Raw genomic sequence first — 12,476 nt, forward strand, 5'->3', positions numbered from 1 at the left:
GGGGGCGTAATTTGACAGAAACTCAATATGCAGTCGATTTATTTATCCAAGCAGCCTCCACGTTTTAATTACTTTTGGCAAAATTGAAATAAAAGGAAACATTTTAGTCGCCTTCTGGGTTAAGTCATTCTTGTTTGGATTGACCTTATGATAGGCTTTCCTCTTGGTTAAATCGGAGTACTAGCACGAATCATTTTTTCTTGGTTTTATTTCAGTCGTAACTCTCAAGTAGCAGTTCAACAGCAGTTCAACAAGGTTAAAGCGTTGCCTACGAAAACTAGTCCATGCATGATTGTTAATATCCCGGTGTGGAGTCAGTTTACAACATGGTCTGCGAAAGAAGTGAAAAAGACATTATCTTTAAACAAAGAGTTACTGGGAAATTCACTGACAGATAATTACTCTTTCTCCCCTGAAGTCAATTTCAATGATCAATTAAGTGTAGCCGACACCTCTTGGTGCAGAGTGGAGTCGAAAGTTCTCAAGCGGTGATTAGTTTAGACTCGATAGATGGGCGTTTCTTCATTTTATTTACTTACTTCTTTTATCTCTCAGTCGGTTCTATTTCAGGTAACTTCTAGATAATTTATCATTTTTAGAGCGTAGCCGTTGATCAATTAATTATGAGTCATGCTACAAGTTATTCACAAGTCTTTGAACAAGATTTTTCAGATAGGGCATGAAACGAGAAAAAAACTGCCTTATGATGTTTGCAGTTTGGGTAATATAAAACCGAATCTGAGCCGTCCGTGAAAAAAAGGAAAAAAACTGTGTACACCTGCTGAACGAAATAAATCTTGCTGTTTTTGCTCGAGGTCTATTTAGCTATCGACCGAGACATCCGTTAGACACAAAGTGCAAGTAGTTTTAATCATTACGGTGTGTCCGTTCGCCCAAGGTAAAAAAAGAACGTGGGTCGTAATTTACACTAATAATACCGCATTTTCTCGAAAAAGCCCCCCGGGCGCCTATCTAAAATTTTGGCAGAGGGGTGCTAATTAGAAGGACGGCGCCAAATCGACGGGGCACTCGTTAACTTTATTTTTAATGGACTCTAAAAACTAAATCTTAAAAAGAAAATAAAAAACCGCAACACTATCCACATAGACGTTGAGTCAATATGGAGAGAGTAAAGTAACTTGAAGTGACTTAACGAAATAATAATAATGATAATGAATAAATTTAATACTTATATAGTGTTTAATTTAATCCCGTGGTTCGACCCTCCTTCTCACTCGACATATCGAGTTGAATTCTTCTCTAAAATCCTTGTCCAAAATTCCGTAAACAACCGGGTTTACACAGCTTCTCAGTCCTACCATCACTGAGCCGAAAAAGTAGACTTGCCGAGAAAGAGAAAAATGTTCGTGAAAACTATCGATCAAAATAATCACTAGAAATGGAGTGTAACAAATGGGGAAGCTGACAATAATGCACGACAACAAACGATTAAGATGGACATCAACAACAACAATTTAAACAACAACAACAATTTATTTCGCATTAAGGTGGGGGGTTACAATGATTAAAAATTACTCAAGAAAAATAAAGAAAAAGAAAAACCTTACATAATTGACACTGCCCGCAAGTAGCACAGGCTAGTCGCGGCGGGCAGTGACAACAATTTGTTAAGAGTCTAAAGCAAATTATAAATGAAAAGATCATTACAAGAATAAAAAGAAAAGAAAAAGAACAGCAGATAAATAAATGTACAAATATATAAAATAATTAAATAAATTTTTTTTAATTAAATAAATTTAATTAATTAAATTAATTAAATTAAATTAATCTTAAATTAAATAAATTAATTAAATAAATTCATAAAAATAAGACAATATAAACATACAAAATTAGCTATTTCGGGCACAAGGAACAATTGAGGCTTGGGCATGAGAAGATATCATAGGCCGCGCGACGTTTTTGGAGAAGAGATGCCAAATCGATATAGTTATCCTCAACGGCCGGGATATTCAGAATTGTACTATGGATTTTTTTCCTTAAACTGTTTACGAGTCAGATCACGTGTAGTGATACTCAGAGAATTCCACAGGACAGTTCCAAATCTAGCAACAGCCTCCGCATATGAATCTAGAAGGTTAACATAAAAATTTCCAGCAGAAGCTGATCTAGTGTTATATGAGTGTATTTTTCTGGAGCGAGTAAAGGAGTCACAGAGGTTTTCCGGTACATCATCATTCGAGATATCATGCATGAAAATAGAGACAGTTTCGAAATAGATTAGCTCTACCGGTAGAATATTAGATGTCACAAAGAAAGGAAGAGAATGATCTCTGCATGGGTGTAAATGAATAAGCCGTAGGACACGTTTCTGTAACACCAAAATCTTATATAAAATTGATTTAGTAGCTTGACCCCATGCAATAAGGCCATAAGACAAATACGGGAAGATTAAAGATCTATTTAACAAATGGTAAACACCACAGCGTACACTATTGAGTTATGGATGCACGCGGGAGGTTGCTAAGCACGAAAGAAGCGTAAGAGTCGCTCGAGGCGATAGCCGAGAGCGACTCTAGCTTCTTGAGTGCTTAGCAAACCTCCCAAGTGCATCCATAACTCAATAGTGTACGCTGTGGTGTTTACCATTTGTTTTATAACATAACATTGATACATTGTAGCTAAAGAGTTCTCTTTTAATTAACAAATCTTACGCGACCAGAAAAAACAAGCGCGCGCGGAAAAATAGTCTTTGCATTTGCTCACGTCAGCAGCGTACACCCATGGGCAAATGGGGGACGCTAAATTGACCAATCAGAGCGCGCGCTTTACTTTGGTTATGTTATAAAAAGGTTGAGGAGAACACTCTGGGGAACAAAAAAATGTCTCAGTCTCAGAATGACGCCAATAGTTTTACTGATTTTGGTAGTAACATAATCAATATGTGGTTTCCACGTAGGGTGATTATCGATCAATACTCCTAGATATTTCACATATACCTTCTGTTCGAGATAAGTAGAAGAGTTAGTATTGTTGTCTATTAATTTTATTTTAACTTGATAATTAGATCTACGTCCTTTGGGTTGAAAGATAACAAAGTTAGACTTCTTAACGTTAAGCGTTAATTTATTGGCATTAAGCCAATCCCAGACCTTTGACAGCTCCGCTGTAACTATAGTCTCTAAAGACTTAAGATTTTTATCGCCATACAAGAGATTGGTGTCATCAGCAAACAAATGAAATTTAAATTTCTCAGAGGCATTATAGATATCATTAAAATATAGCAAAAATAACAATGGGCCAAGCACGGAGCCCTGTGGGACTCCACAAGCCACTGTTCTTTTTCTCTGAAACTGTACATTCAATTTGTGTCGATTGTGTACGATTGCATAGATAGGACATAAACCAAGAATTAGCTACACCTCGAGTTCCGTAGTGGTCCAGTTTATAAAGTAATAGTGAGTGGTCAACTGTGTCAAAGGCTTTCTTCAGGTCAAGAAAAATTCCACAAGAGATTAATTTCTTATCCATATTTTCCTGAATAGCGTTAACAATATCAAGAATTGCGAGTCGTGTCGAGTATTTCTCTCTTAACCGCACTGGCCCTTAAGTAAGACGGCATTTTTATCAATAAAAGCTTTAAGACGTCTATACATTAGTTTTTTGAAGATACGATTGAAAATAGAAAGTTTAATGAAAGTTTAATGAAAGTTTAATGATATATTACAATATTACAAAAAATATGCACTGCCCGCAGTTAGTAAAGGCTAGTCGAGGCGGGCAGTGTTTTATACGTATATTATAAAATAAAAAGATTTACAAAGGAAGAGATTAAAAATTCTAGACAAATTACAACTACATTAATACATTTAAGATACGGCAAGAAAACAGAACAAGCTGGGGTCTTATAGTTGTGCCATTAAAGTAGACAAATCAATATAATCGTCATATTTTTCGAGTCTCTGGACGAGGAAATCATGAATTTTACTCTTAAAATTGTAGTTTGATAGCTGGCGCACTTCACAAGACAAGCTATTCCAGATTCTAACACCATTTCTCGAAAATGCCCTTTTTTTGTATATCTAATCTTGAACTTTCAACAAAATAGTCGCCTCTTAAAGATGATCTTGTCTTATGGGGATGAATATTAGCTTGATAAGTGAATAAGTTAGATATGTTAGAAGGTGACAAATTATTGGATATGTCATGCATCATGATGGCAACTGATTTAAAGTAAAGCATATCCAAAGGAAGAAAACGAGAAGAAATAAAAAACGGGGATTGCATGATCTGTAGTCACCAAAGTACATTAAGCGAAGGGCTCGTTTTTGAAGGATTAGAATTTTATCTCTATGACTTTTTGCAGTTTGACCCCACGCGATTATACCATAAAACAAATAGGGTTGGATAAGTGACCTGTAAATGTGGTTTAGAGTACTAAGGGGTACGAAGTGTCTTAATCTAGAGATAACGCTGATTGATTTACTTATTTTGGATGTAATATGAGCAATATGGTGACCCCATGAAAGAGTTTCATCAATAAGCACTCCTAAGTATTTAATAAATTCCTTACGTTCTAGAGAAATATAACTGTTAGTATGATGGTCAAAGATTCTCAAATTTATATGGTGATTCAGTTTTTTCTGAATCGGCCGAAAAATAACAAAGTTAGATTTTTTTATATTCACTGATAACTTGTTAGCGATTAACCAATCGTAGATGTTACAGAGTTCAGCATTAACTATGGTTTCGAGTAACTCAAGACTTTTATCAGCATATAAGAGATTAGTATCATCTGTGAATAAGTAAAATTTAAATCGATGAGAGCTATTAGATATATCGTTTATATAAATGAAGAGAAGTAGGGGTCCTAACGCCGACTCCTGTTGAACTCCTGATAAGATTAATTCCTTCTTGGATATATTTTTAACACCAATTTGCGTTGTTTGTTGTCGACCTACTAGGTAAGAAGCAAACCACTTGTTCACTATTCCGCGTATTCCATAATGATTCAGCTTTTGCAGTAATATTGAATGGTCGACCGTGTCGAAGGCCTTCCTCAAGTCAATGAATATACCACACGAATACATTCTTTTGTCCATGTCCTTTTTTCAATGTGACTGATTATGTCCAGGATAGCGTGTTCAGTAGATCGTTTCTCGCGGAAACCATATTGTGAATCATTAGGTATATTACGTTTCTCAAGAAAGCATTTGAGACGATGAGACATCAATTTTTCGAAAATACGATTAAAAACAGACAGAAGAGATATAGGTCTATGATTATAAGGGTCAGATTCATCGTCATTTTTGTATATTGGAATAACTTTAGCAAGTTTTAGCTTAGATGGATAAGTTCCACATTCGAGTGATTTATTTATAATTATAGACAAAGGTTGACGAATGACATGTTTAGCATATCTTAAAATGCGAATAGGTAGAGAATATAATCCATGAGCTTTATTTTGAGGAATAGTCATTATTTCAAGTTCAATTTCAGAGGGAGACACAGGATTAAAGAAGAACGAACCAGAGGAATTTGGCTTTGAAAGATATTCAGTAAATTGTTTTGATGGATTTGGAATTTTAGAGGCTAAATTATATCCAAATGAAGAGAATTACTTATTCATTGTATCAGAGAACTCAGAGGAATTATAGCATACTTGTTTGGTTCGCGGGCATTTTAAAGAGCTTATATCTTTTCGGACTTTGTTTCTCCGGCCTTGAAGACTATTTATACCCTCCCAGGTTTTTTTAGTGTTCGTTAAATTTTCTTCAAAATATTTGTGGAAGTGCATTTTCTTGCTCATTCGTGTAAGCATCAATACTTTGTTACGATAGATTTTATAAGCATCAATGTCACCTGAACAATAAAGAGAGTTCATTACTTTAATTGATTTTCTAATTCCCGTTGTTATCAAAGGTTTTGAGAGTCGCTTTATCTTGCGTTTTGAAATTGGGTTTAAAGGAGCGTGCTTATTGAGAAGATTGTTTATTTTGTTATAAAATGAGGAAAAAGACTTATTCATATCATTTTCTTTTGAGACTGCTTCAATCAGGTCAATCTGTGAGAGGTCCACCAAAAAATTTGTCTCAGAATAATTTGAATAATCACGAGCTAGCTTACTATGACAATTACGATTACAAATATTTTTAGAGGAGAGAAGATAACAAAATTGCAAAAAGTGATCAGTTATATATTAGATCCGAAATTATATTACCATTAGTTATGTTATCTACTATATTACTCAGGAGGATATTATCAATAAGTGAGTATGAATTATTGTGTACTCACGTTGGTTTGTCAATTGTTGGAGTTAAATTAAAACTTTGCAGAGAGAGAGTATGAAATTTTGAGCATGTTTGCAGGAGTAAAAACGAAGAAGATTTAGATTAGTATCACCCATCGAGACAATTCTCTTCCCAGAGGCACTAAATGTTTCAATTATTTCCTAAAATATTCCTGGAAACGCCCTGGTGCTGTCTATAAACAACGCCACAAATTATATTTGCATATTTGGGTCGACACAACTCAATCCAGAGAGCCTGAAAAGCTTCATTTGAGCTTCTTTCAAGAACTGTGTATTTAAATTGCTCATCAATATACCTACCAACACCTCCAGCAGAAAGAGGTGTTGGCACGACTCAAAGTTATAATTAGGTATCAAGGCATTAAAGCCCAGATTACCATGCTCATCTTTTATTCGAGTTTCTGTGATTCCTATAATATCGAAATGAAATTCAAGTTCCTCTAATAAATGGATAATTACCAGGATCCGTTGGGTGATCTGATTTACAGACAGGAATAATTTTGGCATGTTTTAACTGAGAGGGATATTTACCTAGTTGCACTGAATGATTGATTAAGTTAGCTATGGGTTTAGATATGTAGTGCCTAGCCAACTTTAATAGTTTTGATGGAAGAGAATATAATCCGCTAGCTTTATTAAGGGGTAACAGCAATATTTCTGACTCAACTTCTAGTTCACTTACGGGATTGAAGAAAAAAGAGTTCGAGTAATCCCGCGGGGGCATGTAGTCAGAGAAATGGCGATTAGATCGGCGGATCGCAGATGCCAGATTTGAACCAACAGAAGAAAAATAGGCATTGAGAATATTCGGCACTTGTGGGGGGTCTCGGGTTAATTGACCATTTGATTGCTTAATTAAGTTCAAGTATTGCTTTAGACTTGCGACTATTTTGACGAATTAGGGAGTTTATTCCATAATTCTGATGTAAACATCTCTTCTAATGTAAACATCTTCGGCGTTTACATTAGAAGAGCTCATTTGAGAAGTGTACCTTTTAACGAAACGCCACACCTTTAAGTAACAGATAAAGATGACTTGGTATGGCATAAAAGCTTCGAAAACTGCTATCAAAGCGATAAGAGTGTAACTTGCGGTGCTGAAGTCAAACAGGCAAACGATATGGCCGGGATGAAACACATTATGAACATTCGTGATGTAAAATGATACTGGAATGGCACCCGTGAAACACCAGGCAGATGCTATGAAAATTAAAACTGTTTTAACCGACACCAACTTGCGATGCGTGTTTGGATAGACAACTTTTAAAAGCCTGTTGGCTGCAATAAGGGATATGTTCCCTAAAGATGCTGTTCCAAGCATGGTAGCCAAAGAAGCTTGAAAAGCTTTGCTCCAAAAATCCAATTTCCAACCATCGCTGAGACACAGGTAAACGGCATGGCAATAGCAGATAATATTAATCAGAAACAGCCAGTGAAATTATGTACAAGTTTGAGGGTTTTCGTAGTCGTGGATTTCTGTATACAGCGACCAAAACCAGAATATTTCCCAGTATTGATGCTTCAGTATTGACGATGCAGATTAATGTCTCGATTACAACGAGAAAAGTTTCTCGGGCTTCGAGCTCTGAAGAAAGTTTTTCTCCATTTTCGTATGGAGTCATTTTGCAACCGACCGAGCTTGCCTGACTCTTTAAGTTTAACACAATCTCCTGTATATATTCTTGTTAATGCTTAGGGCATAACTCTTATTATTCAAAATTACCACACATTTATCAGCGATTGGCCAAAAACTGTCTTAGACAGCAAATGCTATACTGACAAACTCAATATCTGCTTTAATCTGACGAATCGGCTTAGGAAGTATCTGTTATCATTAACCAGCACAACAAGAATTCAATTGAAATCATCTTTGACCTTTCTTTTGTTTCCATTCTGTTTTACTCTTTATAATTTGTGTGGGCAAGAGATAAAGTGTGGCCCTCGATAACAGGTGAGCTCCTTCGCGGGAGCGTGATTTGACAGAAACTCAATATACAGTCGATTTATTTATCCAAGCAGCCTCCACGTTTTAATTACTTTTGGCAAAATTGAAATAAAAGGAAACATTTTAGTCGCCTTCTGGGTTAAGTCATTCTTGTTTGGATTGACCTTATGATAGGCTTTCCTCTTGGTTAAATCGGAGTACTAGCACGAATCATTTTTTCTTGGTTTTATTTCGGTCGTAACTCTTAAGTAGCAGTTCAACAGCAGTTCAACAAGGAAAAAGCGTTGCCTACGAAAATTAGTCCATGCATGATTGTTAATATTCCGGTGTGACGTCAGTTTACAACATGGTCTGCGAAAGAAGTGAAAAAGTCATTATCTTTAAACAAAGAGTTACTGGGAAATTCACAGATAATTACTCTTTCTCCCCTGAAGCCAATTTCAATGATCAATTAAGAGTTGATATTTCCCTGAAGGGTCAATTTACTTACCTGAAAGGGAGATGTAGTTCTTCGAACTCCTTCGTAGACTGATACGAGCAATGCACATACAGATCGCGGCCGCGCGTGGTATGGGTACTACATTGAAAAAGTTGCAGGCGTTCCTAACTTCCTCTGAGAGAGTAGTGCGTAGGTAACGTATGGCAGTAGCAGGGAGGGAAGGAGGTGTAAGACTCAAGGCTGGGGAAGTGTATTGCTCGTATCAGTCTACGAAGGAGTTCGAAGAACTACATCTCCCTTTCAGGTAAGTAAACAGACCCTCCAGGGAAATATCAATTCTTCTTCACTCCTTCTCCGACGGATACTCCCAATAGACATGCAGACTTCTAAGCCGCAATACTGCCATAGCTCTTCCAAACTTGCAAGTGATATGAACATGCTTAAATGATATCCAAATTTATTATCTTAACTTTCAGATAATAACGTTACTGAAACCACAACAAAGAAAATATTTTCAACAAGGTAGTCTGCTAAAGTTACTGCCAAGTTCAACAGGGCATTCACCTCCAGAGAGGTTGTTCAGGTCAGCAATGTTCAGCTTGAGAGAGTATTAAGGACGGTGCAAGCAAAGTCACCCCTGGTAGACGGTTTGTGATAAAACCGTTGAAATGTCTTAGCAGGAGACCAATCTGCTGCCCTCATAATCTCCTCCAGTGGAAGACCAGCGCTCGCAGCTGAAGAAGTGGAAGCATTCGGGTTGAGTGCGAAGTAAACTGTTGACTAACTCCCGCCAACTGCAGGGAATTTCGTATCCATCTAGATAATGTCTGGGTTGATATGGCTCCATAAGGGCACACGTAGGAAATAAGCAGACGTGTTGTCTTCCTTCTTGTCTCAGACCTAGCCAGGTAGGCCTCCAGAGTCCTTATAACACAGATCTTGGGATTGGTGGGATAAGAAAGAAGGTAGATCGTCCGAGGAGGATGACCAGGTCTACAGGCCTTCACATGTGACAGTAGTGTATTTTCCCAGCTATCAGTCTTCCTGGACAGTGAGGACAAGTCAAGTTTCACTATTTCATGTGCCCTGGCAGCTGAAGTTAATGCCAGAAGTGAAACCAGCTTAAATGAAAGTTGTTTGGTATTCAAGGAGCCTAGGGGCTCAAGGGTAGAGAGGTATTCTAGCAGCAGCTTGACGTCCCAAGTGTAAACCAGGCGTGGTATTGGAGGGCTCAAGCGAAAGATGCCTTTCATAAAATGGGAAACTACCGGGAGCTGACCAATTGGGGGCTCAACTCCATGAGAACGGGCTTGGGAAATCACCGATTTGTAGACTGCGACAGTTCTGTATTCGTGGTTATGCTGCACTGCTAGCTTTGTTAAAAAATTGAGAACTTCTGCCACTGGGGCCGAAAGGGGACAAAGACCCCTGGCCGTGCACCAACTCGACCAGGCCTTCCAGGGACCTTGGTAACGCTTCTTTGACGAATCAGACCATGATGCCAGTAAAAACTTTATCACTTGTGGTGAGAAGCCAGCTGCTAGGTATGATCTCCTGATATCGGCCATAGAGTCAGGCGGTGGGAGCGCCAAAGCGGATGGACTGCTTCCGGATCTAATGGAAGAGACAGCAGAGATATCTCCCTGTGAAATCTTAGGAGTCCGTGAGCATCAGGAGGAGCTGAGGGTACCACGATTGGCCCGGCCAATCGTGTGCAACTAGCAAGGTAGTGGCTTTGCCGTCCCTCACCTTCTGAAGCACACGATGTTGTAGAACAACAGGCGGGTGTATAAAACTTCTCCATTGGCTCCAGTCTAGTCTGAATGCGTCGACTGGTACCGCCCCAAGATCTGGGTAGCGAGAGACTTATAGTGGAACTTTGTGGTTGAGTAGTGACGCAAACAGGTCTATCTCTGGCATGTAGTATCGAGCCGCTGTTTCCTCGAAGGCACTCTCCTTTAGAGACCACTCCGTGCGAGTATTGAGTTCCCTTGAAGCAGCATCTGTCTCGACATTTAGTACACCTGGTAGATGTCGTGCTGTCAGCCAGGAGCCCATGCTCAGCAAGAGAGACCAGATTTCCAGTGCGAGTAGGGACAGTGATGGAGATTGTGTCCCGCCCCGTCTGTTGATATATGCCACCGAGGTGGTATTGTCCATCTCCAGAAGTATATGCCGTGGTGCTACTGGCAAGTCTTTCAGAAAGGACTGAAGAGAAAGGAGAGCAGCTCTCAGTTCTAGGCAGTTGATGTGCTGGGTTGCCTCCTGTGGGGTCCAACGCCCCCCTGCTACAGCTCTATTGCAGGTTGCCCCCCAACCCTTCAATGATGCATCCGTTCGGATTAACAGATCGAAAGGAGGGGGGCAGATGTCCTGTCTGTTGTAACTGGGGAGTGCTGGGGACAACCACCACTTCAGGTCCTCCAGGGCTGCAGGAGAGAGCTCTACCCTCGCCTTCCTCCTCCACCCCAGCCGGTGGAGGGTGTCGGCATGGCAGCACTGAAGGGATCGATAGTGCAGAGGAGCCACCCATAGTCCAGTCTGAGCTGCATGACTCCTGCGGCCCAATAACGAAGACAGTGATCCCAGTGTTGTCACCCGCTCCCTGAACAGCGTTTTGCAGGAACTGACTATCAACTGAATCTTCTCCGCCGGGAGTGATATCGTCATATGAACAGAGTCGATCACTGGTCCCAAGAACACAAGATTCTGGGTTGGAGCTTGTGAGCATTTGGTTTGTTTCACAATGAACCCCAGAGAGGTGAGTAGCTGTAAAAACGATGAAAAATATGCAAAAGGATCTCCTGTTTCTGGTGGATGATCAGGAGGTCGTCGAGATAAGTCACTGATCTGAGTCCCTGCGAGCGAAGGTGGGCAATGATTGGATGCAAAATATTTGTAAAGACTCGAGGTGCAGTTGATAGACCGAATGGAAGGCATTGAAACTCCATCACTCTCCCTTCGAAAATGAACCGAAGGTACTTCGTGGAGTCCACATGCATTGGGATTGCATAATATGCATCCTTCAGGTCCAGTTTCATCATGAAATCGTTGGTCCGAATAAGGGACCGGGCAGTGTACAGGCCTTCCATCTTAGATTTTTCCTTCACAAGAAACCTGTTCAGGGCTTTGAGGTTTATCACAGGGCGGAACTCCCCCGTGTCCTTTCCCTTTTCTACCAAGAAAAGTGTTGATACAAATTGTTTGGGGTGACGTTCCACTTCCTTTAACGCACCCTTTGAAATGAGTGTCCGAATTGCCTCTCTCAAGAGAAGTGTCTTCTGCTTGTTTGTTGTAGAGGTTACACGAGGTCGCCACTGCTGTGGCGGTATTACAAAATGTATCCTGTAGCCGGATACAGTGTTCAGAGTCCATGGGTCCTTGGTTAGAATCTTCCAATTTGTCAGAAATCGTTCCAGTCGGCAAGCAGTAATCTGGGTTGGGAAGGGAATGGTGGGGAGTTCAGGGATATAGTCAACTTTCTGAAGATCGTGAGCGGGCTAAATCGGCAGAGTTTGCAACTCCTCCGAGAGGTCTACTGCGCTTTGCATTGGAGGCTCCAGATCTAATGTTGGATCTCCATTTCCGTTTTCTGTCCTGAAAACAGGGCTGCCCACGCTTCTGGTGGGCAGTGGCGCGAAAGGGCTGTGAGGTGCCAAAGGTACGTGTCTCCTTTGGTTTTAAGATCAGCTTAGCATGAGAAGCGGTGTGGTCATGTTCGCTCTTGATCTTTTCATGGAGCTTCTTAGGGAACAGGTGCTTACCGGTTGGGATGCCTTCCCGCATGGTTCTCTTACCGATCTCTGTCATGACGGTTGAAAACG

The 12,476-nt window shown here is 39.8% G+C and overlaps 1 protein-coding gene and 1 pseudogene across 1 annotated transcript; both read right to left on the reverse strand.

Annotated features, from left to right (window-relative positions):
- Positions 1-207: 207 nt before the first annotated feature.
- LOC148724056 (melatonin receptor type 1B-B-like) lies at positions 208-7,933 on the reverse strand (annotated as a pseudogene).
- Positions 7,934-10,518: 2,585 nt separating this feature from the next.
- LOC148724057 (uncharacterized) lies at positions 10,519-11,592 on the reverse strand. Its single transcript, XM_088734530.1, has one exon. It carries the CDS (start codon positions 11,590-11,592, stop codon positions 10,519-10,521), a length of 1,074 nt encoding a protein of 357 aa, XP_088590656.1.
- Positions 11,593-12,476: the final 884 nt, after the last annotated feature.

Source organism: Stylophora pistillata, chromosome 9 (assembly GCF_964205215.1).
Source record: "Stylophora pistillata chromosome 9, jaStyPist1.2, whole genome shotgun sequence".
NCBI classification, from domain to species: domain Eukaryota; kingdom Metazoa; phylum Cnidaria; class Anthozoa; order Scleractinia; family Pocilloporidae; genus Stylophora; species Stylophora pistillata.